This window comes from Lepidochelys kempii, chromosome 6, assembly GCF_965140265.1.
Source record: "Lepidochelys kempii isolate rLepKem1 chromosome 6, rLepKem1.hap2, whole genome shotgun sequence".
Lineage (NCBI taxonomy): Eukaryota > Metazoa > Chordata > Testudines > Cheloniidae > Lepidochelys > Lepidochelys kempii.
This window is the reverse complement of record NC_133261.1, coordinates 51136707-51158530: the sequence shown is the minus strand read 5'-3', so window position 1 is coordinate 51158530 and position 21824 is coordinate 51136707. Positions and strand designations below refer to the sequence as shown.

At 38.6% G+C, this 21824-nt stretch overlaps 1 protein-coding gene across 6 annotated transcripts in view; it reads left to right on the top strand.

Moving 5' to 3' along the window:
• SHANK2 (SH3 and multiple ankyrin repeat domains 2) overlaps window positions 1-21824 on the top strand; it is a 613416-nt gene that overhangs the window by 359292 nt on the left and 232300 nt on the right. Inside the window, exon 1 of one of the 6 annotated variants that reach the window (XM_073347896.1) lies at window positions 12147-12291. The exons of the other annotated variants lie outside the window; for them this stretch is intronic. Within the exon in view, the coding sequence (XP_073203997.1) occupies window positions 12225-12291 (67 nt within the window). The 5' untranslated portion in view covers window positions 12147-12224. Of the gene's footprint in view, window positions 1-12146; window positions 12292-21824 lie in introns of those variants that run through there. 6 annotated transcript variants of the gene reach the window in all.

The following is a 21824-nucleotide window of genomic DNA, read 5'->3' as shown; positions in this document are numbered from 1 at the left end:
AAGTAGAAGTGTGGTAACTACATACACAGCTGCACAATGAAAGAAAAAGTGTTAGAGGTGCTCTCCTACTCAAAAAGAAAAGGAGGACTAGTGGCACCTTAGAGACTAACCAATTTATTTGAGCATAAGCTTTCGTGAGAAGTGAGCTGTAGCTCATGAAAGCTTATGCTCAGATAAATTGGTTAGTCTCTAAGGTGCCACAAGTCCTCCTTTTCTTTTTGCGGATACAGACTAACACGGCTGCTACTCTGAAACCTATCTGCTACTCAAATTATTGATGTTTTTCAACACATGGTGTCCAGGGTGAAAACCATACTTTGTAAATACAGTCTCTTAAATGTCTCAAAATATTCTTACACATAACACCAAATAGAATGTTATGCCATATTTATGTTTAACGAAGTTCCCATTCAGGTTTCACTGCCATACAGCGAACAAGACTGCAAGTAGGATAGCGAGTGAACTTTCATATGTCAAGATGATAGCAATTAATGTCTGTCTCACAAGTGCATTTAATAAGCATTTTCTACAGGTCACTTTCTTTTTTTGAGCATGGGTGTTTTTGCTGACACAGATTACTCATTCCCAATTAATTTAAACAGTTCTCCAACACCACCCACTGTTGAAAGCTGTACTGATGTGGCAGAATACCATGGCATATTTTGACTACTACCATTCTTGCAAGGTGCAACTAAAACAGTGGAATCCTATCGGAATAGTCTATATTATAAATGTGGTACAACATTCAGCTGGTGTCAAACAGTTACATATTTTGCATGTTCCTTGAGGACATCTTTGGGCCAGACTTTCCTACCAAACCAAACATTGAAAATGAATATGAGTAGAAGTCTAAGACTGATTAGACCAGCAACCTTAAGGAAATATTAGTTGTTTCATCAGACCTCATTTTAAAATCTCTTTAGGCTTGAATTCACTGCGCTGCTAATTTGAGTGTTACCCCTTATTCTCTGCACTGAAACACTTAAAAGCACCACCACGCTGGAATTAACTCAAGTTTGCTGGCCTGTCGGGGGGGGGGGGGTATAAGCTTAAATTTGAGTTAGCAGCACAGGGTGATCGTTAGCAGCTAACCCAATCATTCTGTGCACTTCTAGTATTCATTTTGTAGTGTGGCAACTCACACCTGAGCTAGACTAACCTATGAGGAATAAACTTGAATGTAGATAATGCGAGTTGGCTCTGCAATAAAGGTATAGCCTTATGTCTCTTTTTAAAAAAACACAAACTGTATAAATGATTTCACTTTTTAAGTATAGGAGAAAACTAATGAATATGAAGACAATTGTCTTCATCTTCCTGATCAATCCCAAGCATCTTCATTAGAGCTTGGCTAATACTGTCAAAGTATTTGCCAACATGCATTAGAATGACTTTCATTCTGTTTGTATTACTTTTCACTCCTTTTTATTTATTTATTTTCTGGAAACACTTGTGGGTGGGTGGGTTGGTTGGGGGGTTTTTGATACAAGAATAGTTCCAGAAAGTGTGAGCTTTATGCGTGCCAATATAAAGGTTCATAAAACTTCCGAAATGTAAGAACAGTAGGACAATGGAACAGACTGCGTAGGGAGGTCATGGAAGCTCCTTCACTGGAAGTTTTCAAAAGGAGGCTGGATGGTCTTGGATGTTTGACCCAATAAATCCTGCATCTTGGCAGGGGGCTAGAGTTGATTTCCCTTTGTGCTTTCTTCTAACCTTTATGATTCTATGTTGCATGTGAATCTGGCAGTCATTAATATTTGCTTTCTCCTCAGCTACGTGTGTGTGGGGGGGGGGGGGTGGGGGAGTCCTCCAAACAGGAAGCAGAAAGTCATGTTGATAAATTGGTGGTAGACTCAAGGAAAACCAATTTATTTTAGTTTAACAAAGAGAAGGTTAAGGGGCGACTTGATTACAGTCTAGAAGTATGTATATGGGAAACACATTTAATAATGGGCTCTTCAATCTACCAGAGAAAGATGACATGATCTAATGACTAGAAGTTGAAGTTAGACAAATTCAGATTGGAAATAGGGTGTAACTTAAGGTAATTAACCATTGGAACACTTTACCAAGGGGTGTAGTGCAGTCTCTTCTGGCAATTTAAAAATCAAGATTAGATGTTTTTTCTAACAGATGTACTCGAGGAATTGTTTTGTAGAAGCTCTGTGGCATGTGTTATACAGGATGTCGGACTAGAAGATCACAGTGGTCCCTCCTGGCCTTACAATCTGACATAAGTCAACTGTGAATCTGACATAAGTCAACTATGCACATGGGCAGGGAATAGTTCTAACTACAACATGTATGCAAGGCCCTAGGCATTTCAGAGTGGTGGAATTTGATCCTGAAGCACAATTGTTCGGCAATCTTTTCATTAGAACAAAAAACTAAAATTAACGAAAACTACATTTTTCTTTCATGTTGCAGACAGAACCTTGAAAACATAAGAGTGTAAATGTGATGCTGTCTTCCTGAGTGAACATACAGACTGAAACTGTAGCTCTTCAATGGTTTGAATTGTCTCTTCATACTAGTTAGTTTTGGATTTAACTGCCAATGTGACAGATTAGACATTGTCAAAAAGAAAAATGTAGCGTATTAAAACGGAAATTGTAGCACCAGCAACAATATTGTTTATCAATATAAATAACTGTAGGGATGTTCTGTGTGATTATATTTATTTTCATCTTTAAAGTCAATATAAACTTCATTGTTTTTTGGTTTTTGTTTGTTTTAAGCGATTTGAATCTGCTGCAGAATTTTTAACAGTGTTCCACAGAATTCAGGGACTTTGCCATGAAACTTGGGTCCGGCTCTCTGTGGAGTACACAGAGCCGAAACCTGCAGTAAGGTGTCACACAGTTCTAGAGCAATTGCAAATAGAAACTCCTGAACAAAAAAATAGAGCTGGGCAAAATTTTTCAGTTGAATAGCTGATTGACTGAAAAGTGCACTTTGGGTTGACTTGAAACCGTTTACAATTTTGACACAGATAGTTTTGGCCAAACTTTTGGGGAGGTGTGGGAGTGGAAGAGTTAGATGCCATGTTCATAATGGAAGAAGTTCAGGTGCCCTCCTTAGAGCCTCTATTCAAGCAGTTGAGTCTCTCACCTGGCATGTGAGAGACCCAGTTTTAATTCCTACCCCCCCCCCCTTTGTCTGATGTGGAGAAAGGATTTGAACTTGGGTCTTGCACACTGCAGGAGGGTGCCCAGAACACTGAGCTATGGGATGTTCTGATCTCAAACTTCCTCTTGTTTTGAAGCTGTTCCAAGTTCAAGTCCAATGACTATTTATATAAAATGGTTGTCTCATCCTGAGTAAGTCTCATCACGAGGCTACAGTCACTTTCATTCTTTTCCTTACTCTCTTTTCCTGGCCCAGTGACTCTTCATTGTCATTATGAATGACTATGGATTGCAGCTATGAATAACATACATCCCAGATGAGCACCCTAAGAGCTGGGCTAAAAGTTATAAAGAGACAACCACCACCTTCTCCCCCAGCTGTTTTGTGAAGGTAGCCTTTTAAAAATACCTGAAACAGAATGTTCTGGGTCAAACAAAACACCTCATTCAACCCAAATTTCTTAAATTCACGAAGATCTATTTCACAATTTTTGGATTCAGTTGGAGATGGACAATTTTTTTTCAGAACTGCCAGTGAACCACAAAATCCGTTTTTCTCCCAGCTCTACATGCAAGGTTGAATTTGTGTCTAAACTATTCAGTATGAATCGTGAGTCCAGCTCTACTCCTCTCATCCCTGCCATCTATCTCAGATATGACATGCATACCGTAAGGCAGCTTTTAAAGTCTTGTTTTACTCTGTGTTAACTACTTGTCCCTTATAAAACTAAATTCAGGATACATCAGAATGGCACACTTAAAAATAGTTACATGCATTTTCTCTCCCATATCTTAGGTCTTCATATCTCAGTCAAAATTTGTCTAGTACATTCCTGTAAAGGGTATTTTGAGTGATGATTAATCCATTACATTGCAGGTCCTACAATGCATATTTAAACATAATTGTTGTTCATCCAGTTAGATCACTTTTGAAGGTCAAAAGAAGAATTCTAAAGATTTACACAATTTAAGAACTGTTACATGGTTCATTCTCTTTAATCTTATTCCAATGCATAGAGAGCAATCAAATGAAATGGCTTTCATGCAGGCTAAAATATTATGCTTTTTATTTTTAAAGGATCAGATTTCAGAGAGTTAATTCTGAATTCTTCTTCGAGTGGTGGTCCCAATAGTATTCCACTGAGGGTACTATGCATAAGCCATGAATCTGGAGCCAGAGAATTTTGAAAGGAGTAGTGTCTGTTGGTTCATATACGTGCCCTTGCTCCATCTCATGGTTTCATCTGAAGTGATCAAGGTCAGTCTGCCCTATCCACACCGTCAGTTCCTTCTCACTGCCACATGATCCAATTCGGAGCTGTTTGCGTCAGCGAGAGAAAAGAGGACACTTTTTAGAATTGTACATAGTCTGTTTTTTTGTTTGTTGTAGTTTTTAGTGTTAGTAGCAGTTTCAGGAATTAAGAGATTCTGGGGACTCTGTTTTCACTGGTTCTCCACCTCCGCACCCGCACCTGGGTATTGGATTATGCTGAAGATGCTGGGGTCCAAGATCTGTGCCTCCTGCCTGTGTTCGTTCTCGGTCAGTGACAAACCCCAGTATTGCCTTTACTGCTTGGGAGAAGCCCACATTTAATCCAGGTGCAGTATCTTCCTCTCCTTCCAAGCCGTACCTGGAAGGCTGGACTCTCTGCCTCAGGAATCACATAGAGTACTTAATTTACATGTAAACAGCCAGATAAATTGTTTTGTCTGACAGAGAACATGTTTTTCAGCTTTGGTGGTAATCGGTTCCTAGACAGATTTAAGAACATAATTTTCTGTGTGTATAATTTAAAAAAAAAAATTGCTTGCACAACATACATACATACGTTCATTTTGCAGTATTGATGACTATTGTGACACTGGCTCTTGTTTTGAGACCTCACATGACATTCTTTTGATGAACTAGAATGTACATGTAGGACCCAAGAGATCCCTGCAGCCCCTGTGCACCCACTCTGTGTCCCTTGCCTAGTTGGTGCTAAGAGGTTCCTGGGTCACACTAAGGTAGATTTATTTATTTATTTGAATATGAATTGCCTCTTATTCCTCCTAGTGGTAGTAGTGACTTCATGTATGATGATCACTGTGTAAAACCTTGACTTTTGTGACTTCAGACAATTCTTCATCCTAAATATAGGGAATGTCTCAAATAGAATGGTACAGATGATATCATGGGTACTATTTGAATAATATCTATTACATGCATTCCTATAGTTGTCATATTTGAAGATGCAAAGGACCTTTTGTACCATAAAACATTGTTTGCGTGACGCATATTGACGTGAGTAGCAGTTAATGGTATAGCTATACAATCTGCCAGTGATGCACCCAGGGGCATCATGTACTATAAAGATTTCAAAGTCCTTATAAACAATCTTTACTTTAGGAAGGCCTTTTCCTTTTATTTTTAGACATTTTAAAACTATTTTTGACAAAGCATTAGAAACTTTAAATTTATAGACAGTCTAGCACTAGCGAGAGATGGCCTAATGCCATACGTAATTTCCCTCCAGCATTTGTGATGTATTTTGTTTTTGATGCTGGTGGTTCTTCTGGCTTTTGAAGGCTTCATTAGCTAAAGAGAAGTCATTTAATGTTTTTGGATGACGTAACTAACACATTAGTGGCTGCTGTGACAGATAAATGGTATTGAAGGTGATTTAGTGCCATTCTACTCTGTGACCTTCTTTACCCCACTGATACACTTTCTATGTTTGTTCAAAATTAAAATCACTCACTTTAGTGACACACAAGCTTTTATTTCTCAGTATCTGATAGTATGTTGGCTCCACAGGCTTATGGCAGAGGGAGCCATTTTCTGTTTTCCTTGGGCATGGTGAACAGAATGGTATACCGAGTTACAAACCGTTTTACCTAAAATGGGTTTTCATACAGATGTAACAAAAGCCCTATGACTTAGCTAGAAAAACCTCCAAAGACTAATGTAACAATGAAATGGCTACTGGTAGCTCAAATCAGGTCCAAGTACACAGCGTCAGAAGCCATTTATCAGACCGGCAAGGATACTGTCAGCAGCCTGAGCATCCTGGCCCAGTCTAACTCGGGATAGCATTGAAACACACGGGTGCGATATCTAATGGTGATTGGAATTTTGTTGGTGTTAGGGCTACATAGAATAGTAAAGAAAATATGCTCTTTCTAAAAGAGTGCAAAAAAGCTCTTAGCTTAATAAATGAACTGAAAATTAATTGCTTTTCAATAATTTCTCAAGTGAGGATTAGATATTGTAGGCAATGGATATCTCAGATTGTCTGCTAGTTCAGTATTTCACTGCCCAGTGGTCAGTTGTACAAGAAAGTGGATGTGATGAACAAGACTTTTAACACTTATTTCAGGATTTTAGCAAGATTTCTCTGGCAATAACCAACAAAATCACTTCCTATATGCAAAGCTATGAAACAATGGTAACTTGATTGTTCTGAGGAATGATGATGACTTTGGGATGCTTGGAGACCGACCTTTTTAATGTACCACAAAGGAAATAAGCAAGGTCAGCTTTGTTTACCCGAGTATTTGATTAGACAGCTTAAACACTTAAACTCTCTAAGCTTTCTGTAAAATTTTCCTATTTGTAAATAACTCATGGCCAACTGTTTAGCCATAGGAATTCTTTCGTCTTAGTTTTGGTCAATAGACTCTAAATGAGGGCCCTAACTGAACCTTCACTGGTGGAGCTCGCAATCTGAATGACACTCCAGCATACCAAACAAAATACTCATACTGTAACCTGTTCACAATGACAGGTACAACCCATGTTTTATGTGTGTAACTTACATTAGCAGTACAAGGCTTCAGCACACATTAGTTATATCGGTGTGACTTACACAGCGCTAAGAACAGAGATCTATGTCAATACAAGACAAAAGTGCTATAGAAGAGTGACAATCCAACCCAAAATGACACTGTGCCTTGCTGTAACTCCTTTGGAACAATCTCTACTGTCCTCCTAACTCAAACTTGGTGGAAAAGCAAGAGTTCCCAGAGCAGCCATGAATTGTCAGTGTAAGGTGCTATCACAACTTACACCACCGGAGGATCTGCCCTGTGGGTTTTTGGGGGCTTCATTCTTCTCTTCTCTCAGCACCCTGGCCCTGGCTCAGGCAGCTGATGGGTTCTGGCAGGAAGAATAACTTGCACTCTAGGATCAATTCTTGACACTTTCTTCCAGTTCCCAAGCACAGAGAAATTAGCACTGGCCTGAGGATAGAAGGAATGGCCCACAGGTAAAGGGGTGCAGGCATAGTGAGCAGACAATAGGGTAGCATAGGGAGGTAATACAATAAGGGCAGGGGAGAGAAATGGAGTGGGAAGAGACGATGGAATAGGATTGAATGTGGGGGGAAAAATTAATGAAGGCTAGAAGAGCTATATTTAGTTGGAGATTTAAAGGAGGAGGCGATGCCATGCTCTACCAGGGAGGTGAGGCAGGAATCTTTGGCACCAATAATGCCTCTGGAGAATAGGAGGAAGTCTATGGTTTATGCCTCTTAATTGTTCATCCTAAACTCTGTAAGATTAATATGATAGTTAATGAAGAGTCATAACAAATATAATTTTGGGTTTTCCAGCATTCTGGTATGTTCTCTGTGATATATGTAACTATTGTGATTGTTTGTCCTGTGATATTTATCTCTAAAAGGTCCGCAGAAAACTAATAGTCTGCATTTAAATGGACACACAATAGTGGAGGGCAGGCATATGCACACATACAGATTCCCTAGCCTTTCTCCTAGAGGTTTTACTTTTGTACTTATTTGGTTTTTGTTTAATCTAAAATAAACATTGTTCTGACTGGAGTAAAATGATGGCTCTCCGTGGATGTGGAAAACATTACATTCTCTTCACTTGTTATTCAATTTACTTTATAATCTCAGAAATCTTGTAATTGTTCACTGTTATTGCAATAAACACTATTATTCTTAGATCTTATATTACTAATGAGTTAAATGAAATATTCTTGCATAGCTAGCACTTAATTAGCAGATGTAAAAATATTGGATTGTTAGGTGACTGAGCTAGCAAATGGAAAATTCTATTTTAAGAGCAACTTTATTCTGGGAACAAGTATGTTGATTACAAAGAGGATTTTACTGTTGTGGGGAAAAATAGTTTAACCATCCAACTCAGTGAAGAACAGTAGTGAGAAGAGGAAGCAAGGTATTAGATCAGGTTGCTGAGAGAGACCATCAAGCAGATTTTACTGTAACTGTATAAAACAGTGATCCTGGAAGAGCTAGAGCTCTGAGGAGGCATAAGTATCTTCCCTTGAAAATCCCTTTTGTAGCATTGGACTCTGAAACAGTGTGGAGTTCTGACAATGTCCAGTATTAATGCTGCTTTGGAAAATGTAGTGTAAGGTAACAGGCTTGGGGGAAAAAAATCCACTTTATAAGCGGTTTCAGAGTAGCAGCCATGTTAGTCTGTGTCTGCAAAAAAAACCAGCAGTACTTAGAAATTTTCAAGGGTTTATGTTCACTATTCAGATAAAAGTTAAGTCTGGTTGACTTGCAGTCTTCCAAAATTCTGAAGCTGATGAGGGTGCATTTCCTGTTGTCTTTCAGCCAGATGACCTCAGTATACTTTGCAAATGAGACAGTCTGTTTTGTACATTTGTAGATATATTAGCTGAATTTAATTGCAAAGGCTTTCGGATGTTACTTTTCAGGGCATAAACTAGACAACATGTAAAACCAATAGATGCTCACAGATACGCAGACCACATTGCACAGTGACATGCATTTTTTCTGGTGAATCCATCAACTGTCCCTGTACCAAATTAGATAAAGTGGAATTGTTCTACTTTTTCCAGGTTTTTCCATTTTTATAGGATCAATTGAGTCACCACTTCTTATGCTTTTTGGATGAAATGGGACAGTTGTTTAATGGTGCACAGCAGTTTGATAGAAAAAAGCAAATTATCCTCTTGAAATATGGACTGAATTTTAGTAATCTGGCCAGGATACAAAACTGATACATCTCTAATCTTGCAGAAGGTTCAGTGGTATCTTTATTGATCAAAAGCAGCCAGGTCCTTTTTGTGTTGCATTTAATCCAGGTGTACTGGTAACAATAAACCGGACCATCCTTAAGATTTAATAATTTATTTAAACATATTTCTTAGTGAATCAACAAAACAACCTACTGTACCACTAGGGTTTTCCATGGTGATCTCCAGTCTAAATACTGCCCTGCCCTGATGCTACATAGTTTATTCAATCAGACGATCTCATAGTTTGAGTGACTAGACACGGTTTATTGGTGGGGGGAGCGGGAAGAGGCTTCCAATGAGGACACATACTTTAAAACTTTAGGAAAACTAGGGAATGGAGGCAAAATAGTTTAACACAATTGACAAAAAACGAATCCTTATGGAAGGCAACTGGATTACCAATATAAGGGAGTTACAGAAACGTCAAGCTTTGTGGAGACCTGAATCAGAGGGAATGGGGTCTGATCTTGTACCCAGTGAAGTCCATGCCAACACATGCATAGTCCAGAGAAAAGAAAAATGTTGAATGTCACCTTTGATCTGACTATAGGCAGTTATTCCATGCATCTACTGTGTTCTCAATATACTTCTTCCCTTAGTAGTTGTGATTGTGGTTCACAAAAATGGTAAATATGACTATACAGAAAGACCTGGGATTGCAAAATTTTGAAGGAATGGCAGATTGAAAATAATTGGTATTTGCACAAGGAGTGAAAGCAAACTTTGTTGCCTTCAAACTTTTAATATACTCCCCCTTAGTCCTGAAAGGACCAGCACAAAAATCCAACAGTTAATCAAAAATGGCTCTGGAAATGCATGACTTTGGCAAAACATGCTAAGCTTTACTCAGTCTTTTTACTTTTTGCTATCTACCCAATTATTTGTATGGATTGTAAGCTTTTGGGAGCAGGAGTTAGTTTACATCTTACTTCTCTCCCATTTACCGTGGTCTTTATCCAAAGTGTTTTACAAAGGAATTATCACATATTTTACTGGGTGTGTTTGGTGTGTGGGGTTGTTTTTGTTTCTTTGTTTTTGTTTTTTGTGGTGAGGTGAATGGAACAGACACAAAATGGTTGTGACTTCCCCACAATCGCATATCAAGCCAGTGATGGAATCAGGACAAAACCCACGTATTCTGACTCCCAGTCCTGTTCTGTAACCACTATATTCTTGTCTGAACAGCATATAACATGCTGCTAGCACAACTACGTTTAACAATGTTCTCAAGTTCAGGAAAAAAAAAGTTTAAAATGTCAGAATTTAGGTTGCATGTGATGGGAGCAGCAATTCCAGGGAAAGTCAGGTTTTGCAACTGTAGCTGTGGGCTAGAGTGAAGCATACTAAATTGTTTTTTGGATATGGAGCATGTTCAGTCTGGTCAGCACTGGGAGCCATGAGCTGGGTGAGGGTGTGCATGCTCAATGAGGATAGAATCTTCAGAGGTTTTAGCTGCTAAAGTCTCAAATTTCTACTGGACACGTTGAACAGCAACTTTTCAAAGAAAAGGTCACCAGAATTTTTTAACATGGGCAAAATAATGTATATTCCCCTATCCTTGGTCTCAGAAATGGCTGAACAGCTTGGGCTGAAACTTTCAAAAAATATTCAGTCTGAGGCAGATCTCCAGCTTGGAAAATTTCAGCCCAAAAGGTTTAATGTTTGACAAAGTTATTTGCAACTGAAAACTGGATCTCATAATGGGAAGAGTCAGACAACCTTAATGGGGGGTGCTACCATCTATATTTTTTTTAAATAGTTTCATCCTCCTGACAAAGCAATTGACTGTACTTGTCGTGGAGTATCATCTGGTGATCCCCATTGTTATCCAGAGCTACATTGTGCTGTAATAAAAATGTAGCCCATTCCCCAAATTGCTAGCTTCCTTAAGCTATGACAGGAAGCAATAGTTGGAAGAGAAACAAATGGGGATGGAGGGAAGAGGACAAGACAACAGAGAAATTACGGTTCAGTATACTATGTAGCAGTCTCAGCATGCCAACTGTCCGTCCATTGTCATTTGTCTTCTGCATGAGAGCAGAAGTGAGCCTTAAGGAAGTGATTGTAGAAGGTCATTGTAGGGCTAAGAGTTCTCTGCGTCTCTCCCACAGATATGGGAGACACTGAACCCTATACTGCTATGCATTGTACCAAACATAAATATGCTGGGTACTGAATTGCATGGATTTTATGTACAAGGATACAAACCCTTGCCCATTGTTGATTGTGATAATTAACTATCCTGTAGAGAAACACTATGCAACCCAGATTTTTATATTTAAATGGGTTCTTTGGGAACTAAGACCCCTTTAATGCAGATCAAAGCATCAACCTTCCCATTTCTTCTAGGAATAGCTGGTCAAAGATATTCTGCTTTTAGTTATGGAGGGAAGGATTCATGCTTAAATAAATAACCATGGTAAAACAAATGCATGCTAATTAACTATTCGTGTTGTGTTTTGCATCTGAAATGGTCTGAATTTAGCACACACTCACTACCTGAGAGATACTTTTAATGTGGACTTTTGAAGAGACAGTAGAAAAGAGTGGGTTTTCAGAAACAGTAAAGCAGTTTTGTTTGGAGCAGTACAACAAAAATATAGACGTGATAGCTGTACCATGTTACTAATAGCTGGGTTGAATCATATTCTTTTCCTCTCTAATGGCATGCGTAATTGCTCTAGGTTTTCAGGCGTCCTTCACCCGCACTTATTTAGATTAGTGACTGATGCATTTCCATGGAAACCTGCACCAGGAAAAAAAAAATCTGTTGGCACAGTGTGGAACTAGGAGGATATGGGCTGTGATTCTGAGCCTACAACTTGTATAAAATAACAGATTCTTTGGTTGATGCTGGATTTTTTTATTATTATTCTTGTTTACAAGAGTAAGAATTACTGTGAACGTCATTATGGATTTAAAAATTTAGAAGCTTCCTTTTTCTTTCTCTGTCTCTCTCTTAATCTTGCACTTTGGAGCAACTTTTTGTGTACAGCTGAAATAGTTACATTTCAAAATTTACTATCTGGATTGTGTTTGTTTCGTCATGGGGATGCAAAAGAACAACACATTCTAGTGAGATGGTTACACCTAGGTTAGAAACTATGACTGAGAACTCAAGATTCAAGAAGAAAGTTCATTTTGGAGGTATTGTGTAACTTAAATGAATAACTCGTTGCGTGGCTTTTAAATGTAAAGATGAGACTACAATATGGAGCAGTGCTTGGAAAATAAGGATTCTATTTTAAAATTTTAAACTATAATGTGGTGTATTGCATTTGTGCTCATAATTTCATACATTCTTATTAGTGCCTAGCCTATAGTCTATTTCTTCTTAAACCTAAAATATATTGTAATTTACAGCACATTTTAAAGAATAATTGAGACATTAGAAAATAAAGTGAGAAGAATAGGTACAATTCCAGATGTGTTACTGTAGGATTTGGAAATATATGGAAAGCTTAATTTTATTTTTTAATTTTTTTTTTTTATATTTGGGATAACCGGTCATAGAATTTTAAAAGGAACTTGTCCTTATAATGAATGTTGTTCTAATTTAGGGATGTGAAGGCAATTATCTACCTTCATTAATTTAGAAATATATTCAATTAGTCACTTTTCAAACTCCATTCCATCTCTCCATTGGACAGGATACCAGTCCAGTTTTCTAAACTGATCACTACAATCTCATAAATCAGTTTACATTTCAGTTAGTAGGCTTTGTGTTCATTTATCTGTACATTAGCATGTAATACATGTTTTAGGATAAATTGCCTCCATCAAAATAAAGTAGGTCATCTCAGTACCTTGTGTAGCTTGCGGAGTATCATAGGTGCAGTAGACAGTAGGTTTTGTACTGTACTAGTGAACAGATTGCTTTAAGGAACAGAATTTCTTCCATAAGACGTCTTGGATTTCATACAAGTTTGCACAATGCTATTGTTCTGTTAAAATGAAATAGCAGCTCAGATTAATTACCTTGAAATTAAAATCCCCATGTAATTTACAAGTTATCCTGGGGAAATGGCAATAAAATGTCGCACAGCATTCTGATGCAGTGTGTAATCTCTCTGAACTCATCTCCCTATAATATTGCTGCACATGGATATATACAGTACCATCAAAAGTGAAATTTGGACTTTTAAAGTACACGAGCGCAAAATGTAGGGTGACATGAGACTGAGTTAAGGGTTAAGTTTGAGTTAACTGAATTTCATTGTTTGTTTCATTGACGGTATCTGTAATTTGCTATTTAAATATAGATCCTGTTTTGTTTTTTAAGCTTTCCATTTTTAAATGTATTGATAAGCATTTTCAAATAGACATTTTTCTTGGTGTGTTTTTTTTTTAAGGGTATCCTAAAATGCATTTTGATGTACTGGCTATAAAAGTGATGCTTGTGATCCAAATTTAGAAACATTCTTGTCCTTAGGAGATATTTAGCTTTAGGTTCTAAAGTGACCTTAATCTCCTTCCTTCTCGTACCACACAGGCTTTCCATACCTCTGGCTTCGCTTCTCTTTTCAGTACACTTCAGCACTGGAACTGAGTTCTCTACTCGGCTGACCCAGCATATCATTTAAAATATTCTCAAGGTTTCTCAATCTGATGCTCAGTGTATTCCAGGGCATATCTGGTGGGGAAATAGCAGGGCAATTCAAATTTAGAACTGATCAGTTGCTGTGGACACAGCTGCCAAGCTTTTTGTAAGGGTCCATTTTTCTGCTAAGTATTGTTCGAGGCGGGTGGAGGATGGGTGAGGTGAAAAACGACCGGGAGGAACCTTGCATCATCCCACATCCCGTGCTCATTCATACCCAATAGGTGGCGTCATCCTTTTATATTAAAAATATTTTAAAACTTTAAATAAAACTACTGTTATAGATACGTGAGAATTCAGCATACATGTTGTAGATCCCCAAAATAAGTAGCAAATGCCGTTACTCTGAATTAACAGTGTAACTAAAATTGGTATCTGGTACTGTAAGTACAATAGTCATGATTTTAAAAAAAAATCCTATAGCGAGAGTCCATGCCAGGTTTTTGTGTCTGAATTATATCCTCTTGTAAATGGTACCACTAAAGTGCTGGTTATCATGAGGGAGTAAATGTGTAAGCAGATGCTGGAATGATTATATCTGGTCAGTATTTGAAGGATTGTTTGTTGCTAGCATTGTCTTATCTATCTTTAATCTTCTCCTCCTCCTCCTTGCATCATCTTTTGCTGGAAGAGGGCAAGTGGTGCTCATCTGTGTCATTCCCTAAACATAATTGCTGAGAATGTTTTAGTGATGCAGCTGGCATCTTTCTCTTTTCCAGAGATGGAATATATTAACTCCATTTCATGTGGGCCTAAACTGGCGTGGTGCCTGAATCCCCACTGTTGTGCTTTGGTCTCTTGGAGAAAAAAAAATAAATAAAAAATCTGCAGTCAGTTTTGAGACTGGAAGTAACAATTAGAAAAACAGCATTCAGTTAACTGAATGAGACTGATGTTGGGTGTAATGAATAAGAATATAAATACATGCTGGAAGTTGTTCTAGTTTGAATCCTGCAAAGACTTGGTCAAGTGAGTAACTTGACTCTCATCAGTAGTTCCATTTTACTCCAGTTATTCACATTCTGGAATGGGGCTTCAAGAGGTCACTTGTGAAAACATGCATGTGCTTAATTTAAGCATGCAAATCCCATGGAAGTCCGAAAACTACTTGTAGTTGAAGTTAGGCATGTGTAAGCATTTGCAGGCTCAGAGCCTTAGTCAGCATTTCACTGTAGGGAATAAAACTCAAGTTGTAAGTAATGACAAATCTTGTGACTGTTTGGATTTATTCTTAAATCAGTTCTGCTTGACTGTGTCTGCACTTTATTGTTTTGCAGTCTACAGATATTCTAACAAATCATTGTACCAGTGGGTACTCTAACAATAACAGCATATTCCGACTCCGTGTCTACACAGCAAGTTACAGATTTGCAGCATAGTTTGCTATGCAGTATTACACCAGGTTCTCTGTATTACACCAGTAATGTCCCATGTGGAAATTGCTAGAGCACAATGAAAGTACTAGCGTGCAGCCTACTTTGGGACTTCCCAGGTTCAAGATGTATCTTCACTGCATAACTTAAAAAAATGAATACATTTGAGGATGTTGCAATATGTTGACAGACAGCTAAGAACAGAGAGTGAAAACTGATTGAAATAAATTATTTGTTACAAATTGCTCATCCAACTTTCATAACTTTATAAAAAGATTTAGCAAAATGTATTTGGGATTACGTTTTAACTTTGGGCCTTATCATGTAAATAGGATGGGAGTAGAGTGCTGATCATCTCAGAATTAGGCTCTTGATATGTTTCTGTGAGATTAATTTTGTTTCTACTTGTTTTGTTTTGGGGTTTTTCCACCCCCCTTTGGAATTGGTTGATATAATGGGGGGTCTGATAAAATTACAATAGCTCATGATTATAGATTAGGTTGAGATTCAAGGCTCTTCCTTTAGGATTTGAACTCAACAGGGAGATGTTTTACTATTGAAATTTACTTTTAATTTTTACAAACTATAATAAAAGCACCCATCCAATGCTCTTGGCACCTTCAAGCATCATTTAAAAAATATACTAAATTAGTAATCAGACTTGATAACTTCCCCCAGATCAAGTTAAATTACTCATCAATAACATAGATATAATACCAATGAATCAACTCCCCACATAATCCCTAGAATCCCAGATAAATCAGTACCCAAAATGCATTCATTCTTGGGCAAGAGAGCCTGCAGTATACCCTGAAGGCTAAAAGATATAATACATCTTCAGTCAAAGGAAGCAAAATTTACCCTTGCCATGTCTCTAGTTTCTTTCTCCAACCAACCAACATCACCTCAGTCTTATGTAGGCTGAATTAAAGCCAGCTAGTACTCATTCATGCCCGAATCTCTCCTTACTTGGATAATATAATCGATTCTTCCAGCTGACTCAGTGGAGACTCCAGCCTGCTGGGGATACTACAACATATGCTTCCTCCCTAACCAATGACCTCCATGCATGTGTCGCCCCTCTTAACAAGACAGAATACAGAAACCCACAGGAGGGAGCCCTCAGGAAAGAGGAGCAATTGCCAAATGCCACCCTCTGTGAGTACTCAGCAAAGCAAGCTGGTTCTGAGCCACCCTAAAGCAAACCCTTCTGTCCCTTTTGTGGTTTGCAAATGAGTCAATACTAGTTTGCCTAAAACAGGAAAGGCCTTGTGAGGAAACACTATCCATCCCAGAGACTTGTTCCATCTTTGATGTTTGCATACTTGCATTTATTTCTTCATAAGTAAATGCATGCAGGTGACGTTAAATAAAAAAAAACAAAAAACAATAAAAACAAACACAGAAAAAACCAAAACCTGTGGAAACAGAGTTAACATAATGGTGTCAATCTTGTTACATACAGCATTAATTTGATGGTCTCAGCTATGTAATCTTTCTTTTGAAACACAGAACATTACTGGAAGAAGAGAAGCTAATGCTATAACAATTGCTTATATGGAAAAATATTAGGCAAGTATTTACTTTTGGTTTTCTTCCAATTAGAGCCAATTTTGTAAATAATATCAGTTGGTCAAAACCAAAACTTTTCATGGAAACCTATCAGTTTTGACAAAGCTTTCATTGGGAAGGTTGCTCAGGTCCAGGATGGAATTTTTGTGGAAAGACCAAGACTGAGCCACAGAATAGCCTGGTGGTTTAGGCCCTCACTAATTCAGAGCAGGGACTTGAATCTGAGTCGCCTACATCCCAGGCGAGAGCGTGAACCAACAGACTATTCCATGTGTCCGTTTCCATCTCGGCGCGCTCTCTAGAAATTAGGTGAATCTCTTAACCTCCAGATTATTTCTGGGGAAGAGTGGTCTCTGGTTTTACACCTAAAATTTGAAAGGTCTCTGTTTTGTCCCAACAAGGAATCTTTGAAATCTTCATGTGATGGAGAAATTTGTGCATGTCCAGCTCTACTTGCAAGAGAGTTAAGTGCACTAATAGTTTTCAATTAACACTATGAGATCAGCAGACCACTGGTGGTCCATGGGCTAGGGATTTTGAATCACTGTTCTCTACCATTGTTCCAGGCTGATGATGCCCTTTTCATAACTCTAATTTATGTTACCTTGTAATAAGATGGTATGTGTAAGATTTCCTTTGCAAACTCCATGATTCACTAAATTTGATCATCCCTTTCAGTATCTTCTGTGACTAAGACAATTCACCATAATCCTAGTAATCTTTGTCCTAATAATCACTATCTAGGCTGCAAAATTGTACTACCAACGGTCTTTTATTTAAAATCCATAATTCCAGAAGAACCAGGGTAGCACTACTGCAAGGAAGTAGTTTTATTTCAAGCATTTTGTGCCTATTTCAAAAGAAGAAACTTCAAATACTTTTAAAAAATTTGTGGTTTTTCTGTCTAAAGAAGAACTGGTCTTAGGCTGTGAGAGCCCAAGAGAGGTGAACACTAAAATTTCAATAAAATTAAAATCTGTTTAGAATTAAGCAAGTCTTTTTTTCCTCCCCTCTTACTCGTAAAAGGATTTTGCAGTGGTCAACAAAGACCACCTTTAATTTTGTTTAAAAAGAAATTACTTTGTTCCTGAGCTCATACTATCTCTCGTTAGTATCCTTACCATCTCCTATCAGTAATCATAGTGAATCTTACCCCCCCAAAAGAGGTCATAATGCTATTTCTTCAAATTTGCACAAAAAAGTACTCAAGATAATCCTTGTTTCTTCTGATATTAGCCATCACCTTGCATTGTACCTAACTGCAGGTTTTGGTTCCTAAGTAGCATAACTTGGGGGTACATTTTAGTCTCTGTACCTTAGACAGGTTCTGCTCGCGATGAAAGTTGCCTACAGAACTAATTTGTTTTATTTTTAGCTTCAAAACTGCACAAAATACTGTGTAGGACAAAGGGAAGTTCTGGACCTGCTTCTGAAGACCGCATATTGGAAGGGCATTGTCCTGCAATGCTTACGTGATTAGTTGCTTTGAAGATATTGTGGAAGAGATGCATGATCAGACCATTCAGCATTGATGGTCCAATTTAGGCCTTGGATGTGAACCTCTAAGGCTTAGCCTACACTAAGTTTTTTGCTGGTATAGCTTTACGGGCATAACTCTCTTAGTGTAACCACAGCTTATACTGACCTAAAAATGCATTTGCCTGTATTACTTATATTGGTTCCCCAAGCAAAATAAACTATACAGGCAAAAGCACTTTTATGATGGGATGTCTACAATGGGATTTTTGCCAGTTTAGAAATGTTGCAAAAATCACTCCCCTAACCAACATTGCTACATTGGCAAAAGTTTCCACTGTAAGCCTGGCCGAAAGCTTTAAAAGCTACAACTGGGTAGAGAACTGAGGCATGACTTCTGGCCTTTATCAAATCTGCTAGCTGTCTTTACTCCCCATTTCACTGTAGCAGGAGCAACACTGCTTCAGTCAGAATTATACCTATATTGGTAACATTTTTCCTTTCAGTCTAAAAGGGTTTCTTATGCTTACTGCAGGGGGGGAAATGATAGGCATGTATACATATTTTGTGGGAAATTGAAAAAATACTGTGTTGTGCCATGAAGAGTGATATGCCTCTAGGGTAAATTCTGGTTTAAGTAGGCAAGGTTCCCAAAATGAACATGTGTACATGGTGCAAAATCAGTATCCATATTATGGCTGGTATCTGAACAGATCCTGTGCTCCCTGCATAGATTGTTCCTGCCCCCTGCATGTTGTTCAGGGTCCATTGTTGGACTAGGAACAACAACAATGCAGTCCACATCCTCTGACTTTGAAGAACCACCCTCTAATGTCCTTCCTTTTGGGACAGTATATGGCTTTTCCACAAAAGTTTTATTCTGGCAGTGGGAACAGTGTGTGGTGGATGCCTTCACTCCCTATCTCTGCCAGATACTTGCTTTCTGACAGACCTATGCACAGCACCTGGCCAGAACCTGGCCCAAAGTATGGAATGTCTGTGGTTACATATCACATGTAAAAAAATATCCCAGATACCCATATGAGGGGCGAAAATGTGCTTGGTGGGGAGGCACTAAGCTATCGAATTTATTGTGGCCAGCTAATCAACAAAGAAGGATTATAACTCCATGAGTGGTAATTTGGAATGGCTATGTTAGCTTGTTTTCTGGGAAACACTTCCATACAGCATGCAGAGCTATTTCCCCCTACTATAAATTAGCTTGTTAGCATACAACCAAAGTCCTAAAAATCTCTCTAGCATGGTGACACTTATAATCATAAATGAAATAGTTTAGTAATATAACCTGACTTTACAAATAACTCACATTAATTAATGGGGATAAAGCATCTAATGCTTTGGGTTGTCTCTAATATTACAAGAAAGAAATGAAGTAGTCTAGTATTTACTTTCTTTATGCATCACATGCACATGTCTGCCACTCTAAACTCTGCCCACAACTCTGGCAAGCAGTCTGAGAACATATCCAATCAATGATCAACCCACAGCAGTTTCCTAGGTAACCAACACACAGCTGTTGAAATGCACTGCTAACAGGAGAAGGGGGAAGAAAAGAAAGGGAATTGCTGCATGTGTTTTTCACTATTTTTTTTATACTCCAAAACCATTTAAAATGTAGAAATCTATTAAAAATATAATACTGTAATAGGACCAGTTTGGCTGACATTGGCTGCTCTGTGTCATAGGGACATCCCAGTTAAGGGATAAGATCATTCTTTGCTCCCTAGGCAAACATTGCTGTGAGTAATAGGACTGTATCTTCTTGGTATGGAGGTGGGGCAGCTATGGAGGAAATCTTCTGGCCCAATGATCAGGCTAGTATAGTGGGAGGTCCATGTGGAAACCACATCCATGTATCCCCAGCTGAAGGACTGCCTCTCATTGGGTGGGAAGTGGGCCAAAAAATTCTCAGTCCACATATCGTCACAATGAATACCTTCATTTCTTTCAGCCTGTATGCTAGTGACATCATACTGTCATTTGTCTTTATACTGCAGCATACCAGGGGTATCTGTCTTGAGCAGTAAAATCTCCCCTTTACTAAATATGAGCTAAATTAATCTAAGTTTGTACCACATCTATCCTGTATTATGAGGATCTCATTCTTGGTGCAACTCTATGGGCTTCAATGGACTAGGCATAAATTTGTCATGTTGTTTTATTCCATACAGGCTATTACACTTCCCTTATCACCATACTATCTGAGAGCCTTCCAGAAGTGCATTAGAAGACATGAATAACATCTGTCGTGGTTTTTTTTGTTTTGTTTTTTTTTCTTTCTCTCATGTCCTTCCCAAGGTGAAGAATGTGTGCAGTGTTGTGGTTTGGTAGGTTTCTATTGTTTATATGTATATGCTTCTGAGTACTTGTATTAGAGAAAGAACAATCAATGAAGTACACCTTGCACTAGAAGGTGAGGATTTAGATGATTCTTTGTTCTTGTGGAAGTTTGCTCCACAGACTGGGACCAACCCCCAAGAAAGCTCTGCAACCTGCACAGAGGAGCTTTTACTCTTGTGGTGGACATTTCTAATGTGCCTGAAGAATGGAGTTGTCGACCACTGTCCTTATCCTGGAGCTTCAGACAACCTTTTAACTTTCCTCTGTCTACCAACATAATTTCTGTATTGCTGAGATTCCGCTTGAACCAGCTGCTGTTCATCCATGAGCTGATCACCTCTGAGCAAAGGGCTATCTTGGTTATGGTAGTGTATTCTTATGTGGTGAAGGATAAGTAGGACTGTGTGTCATCTGGATATTGCTCACTCTTGACTCCATGTCATTTTAGTGGTTCTCCTAGTGCCTGTGTAACACCTACAGACCCCGGTCATTGGCAGGCAGGATTGAACTTGGGATTTCTGGAGCTTAGTGCATGAGCTAAAAGCCATATGGCTGTTAGCTAAGGCTGTAGAGCAGACTCATTACTCTAAGTGGTCTCGATGGGACAGAACATCACACCCAGAAGGTGTGTGGGTTTCAACCGGAATATAGTTAAGTAGGATTGGTGAGAACTGATCCTTGTGGGATTCTACAACTGAAGGGTCTAGTTTCCTATCCCATCTCTTCCCTTCCCTTTGACTCATCCTTCCAGGAAGGATTTGAATCATTTTAGCATGTTGACTGGACTCCTGCAACACCTCTTAGGTGGACAGCGGTATCTCATGATTGGTAGTGTTTAATGCTTCAGAGAGGTACATGAGGATGAGAATGGATGTCTGCCTTCCATCCATTGACTGAATGGGTTAATCCATCAGTGCCACTAAATCTATTTCTGCCCCAAATTCTGGCCTGAATCCAGAACAATTGTTTGTTGTGCAACTACTTATAGGTTTTTTGTATCCCTTTCATTCATATATGGAAGGGAGAGGAAGCTGTGTTTTTTGGGGCCTCCAATTTGTGGTGACTGCTTCCTTCTCTCTTTGTGGATTGTTATTTTGTTGATGCTGGCTAATAGGGTAGGCTGGATTGTGAACAGGGATATATGTAAGGGGAGGATGGGTGCCACAGAACTTCAGGGCTGATGTATCCACCCAGGAAATTGAGTTCACCTTGTCCATAACGTGTTTGGACTCTGGGATGGGAGACTAGTAAGTCTAAATGTTTCCCCTAGGAATTCAGTATTCCTTGTGAATACACTA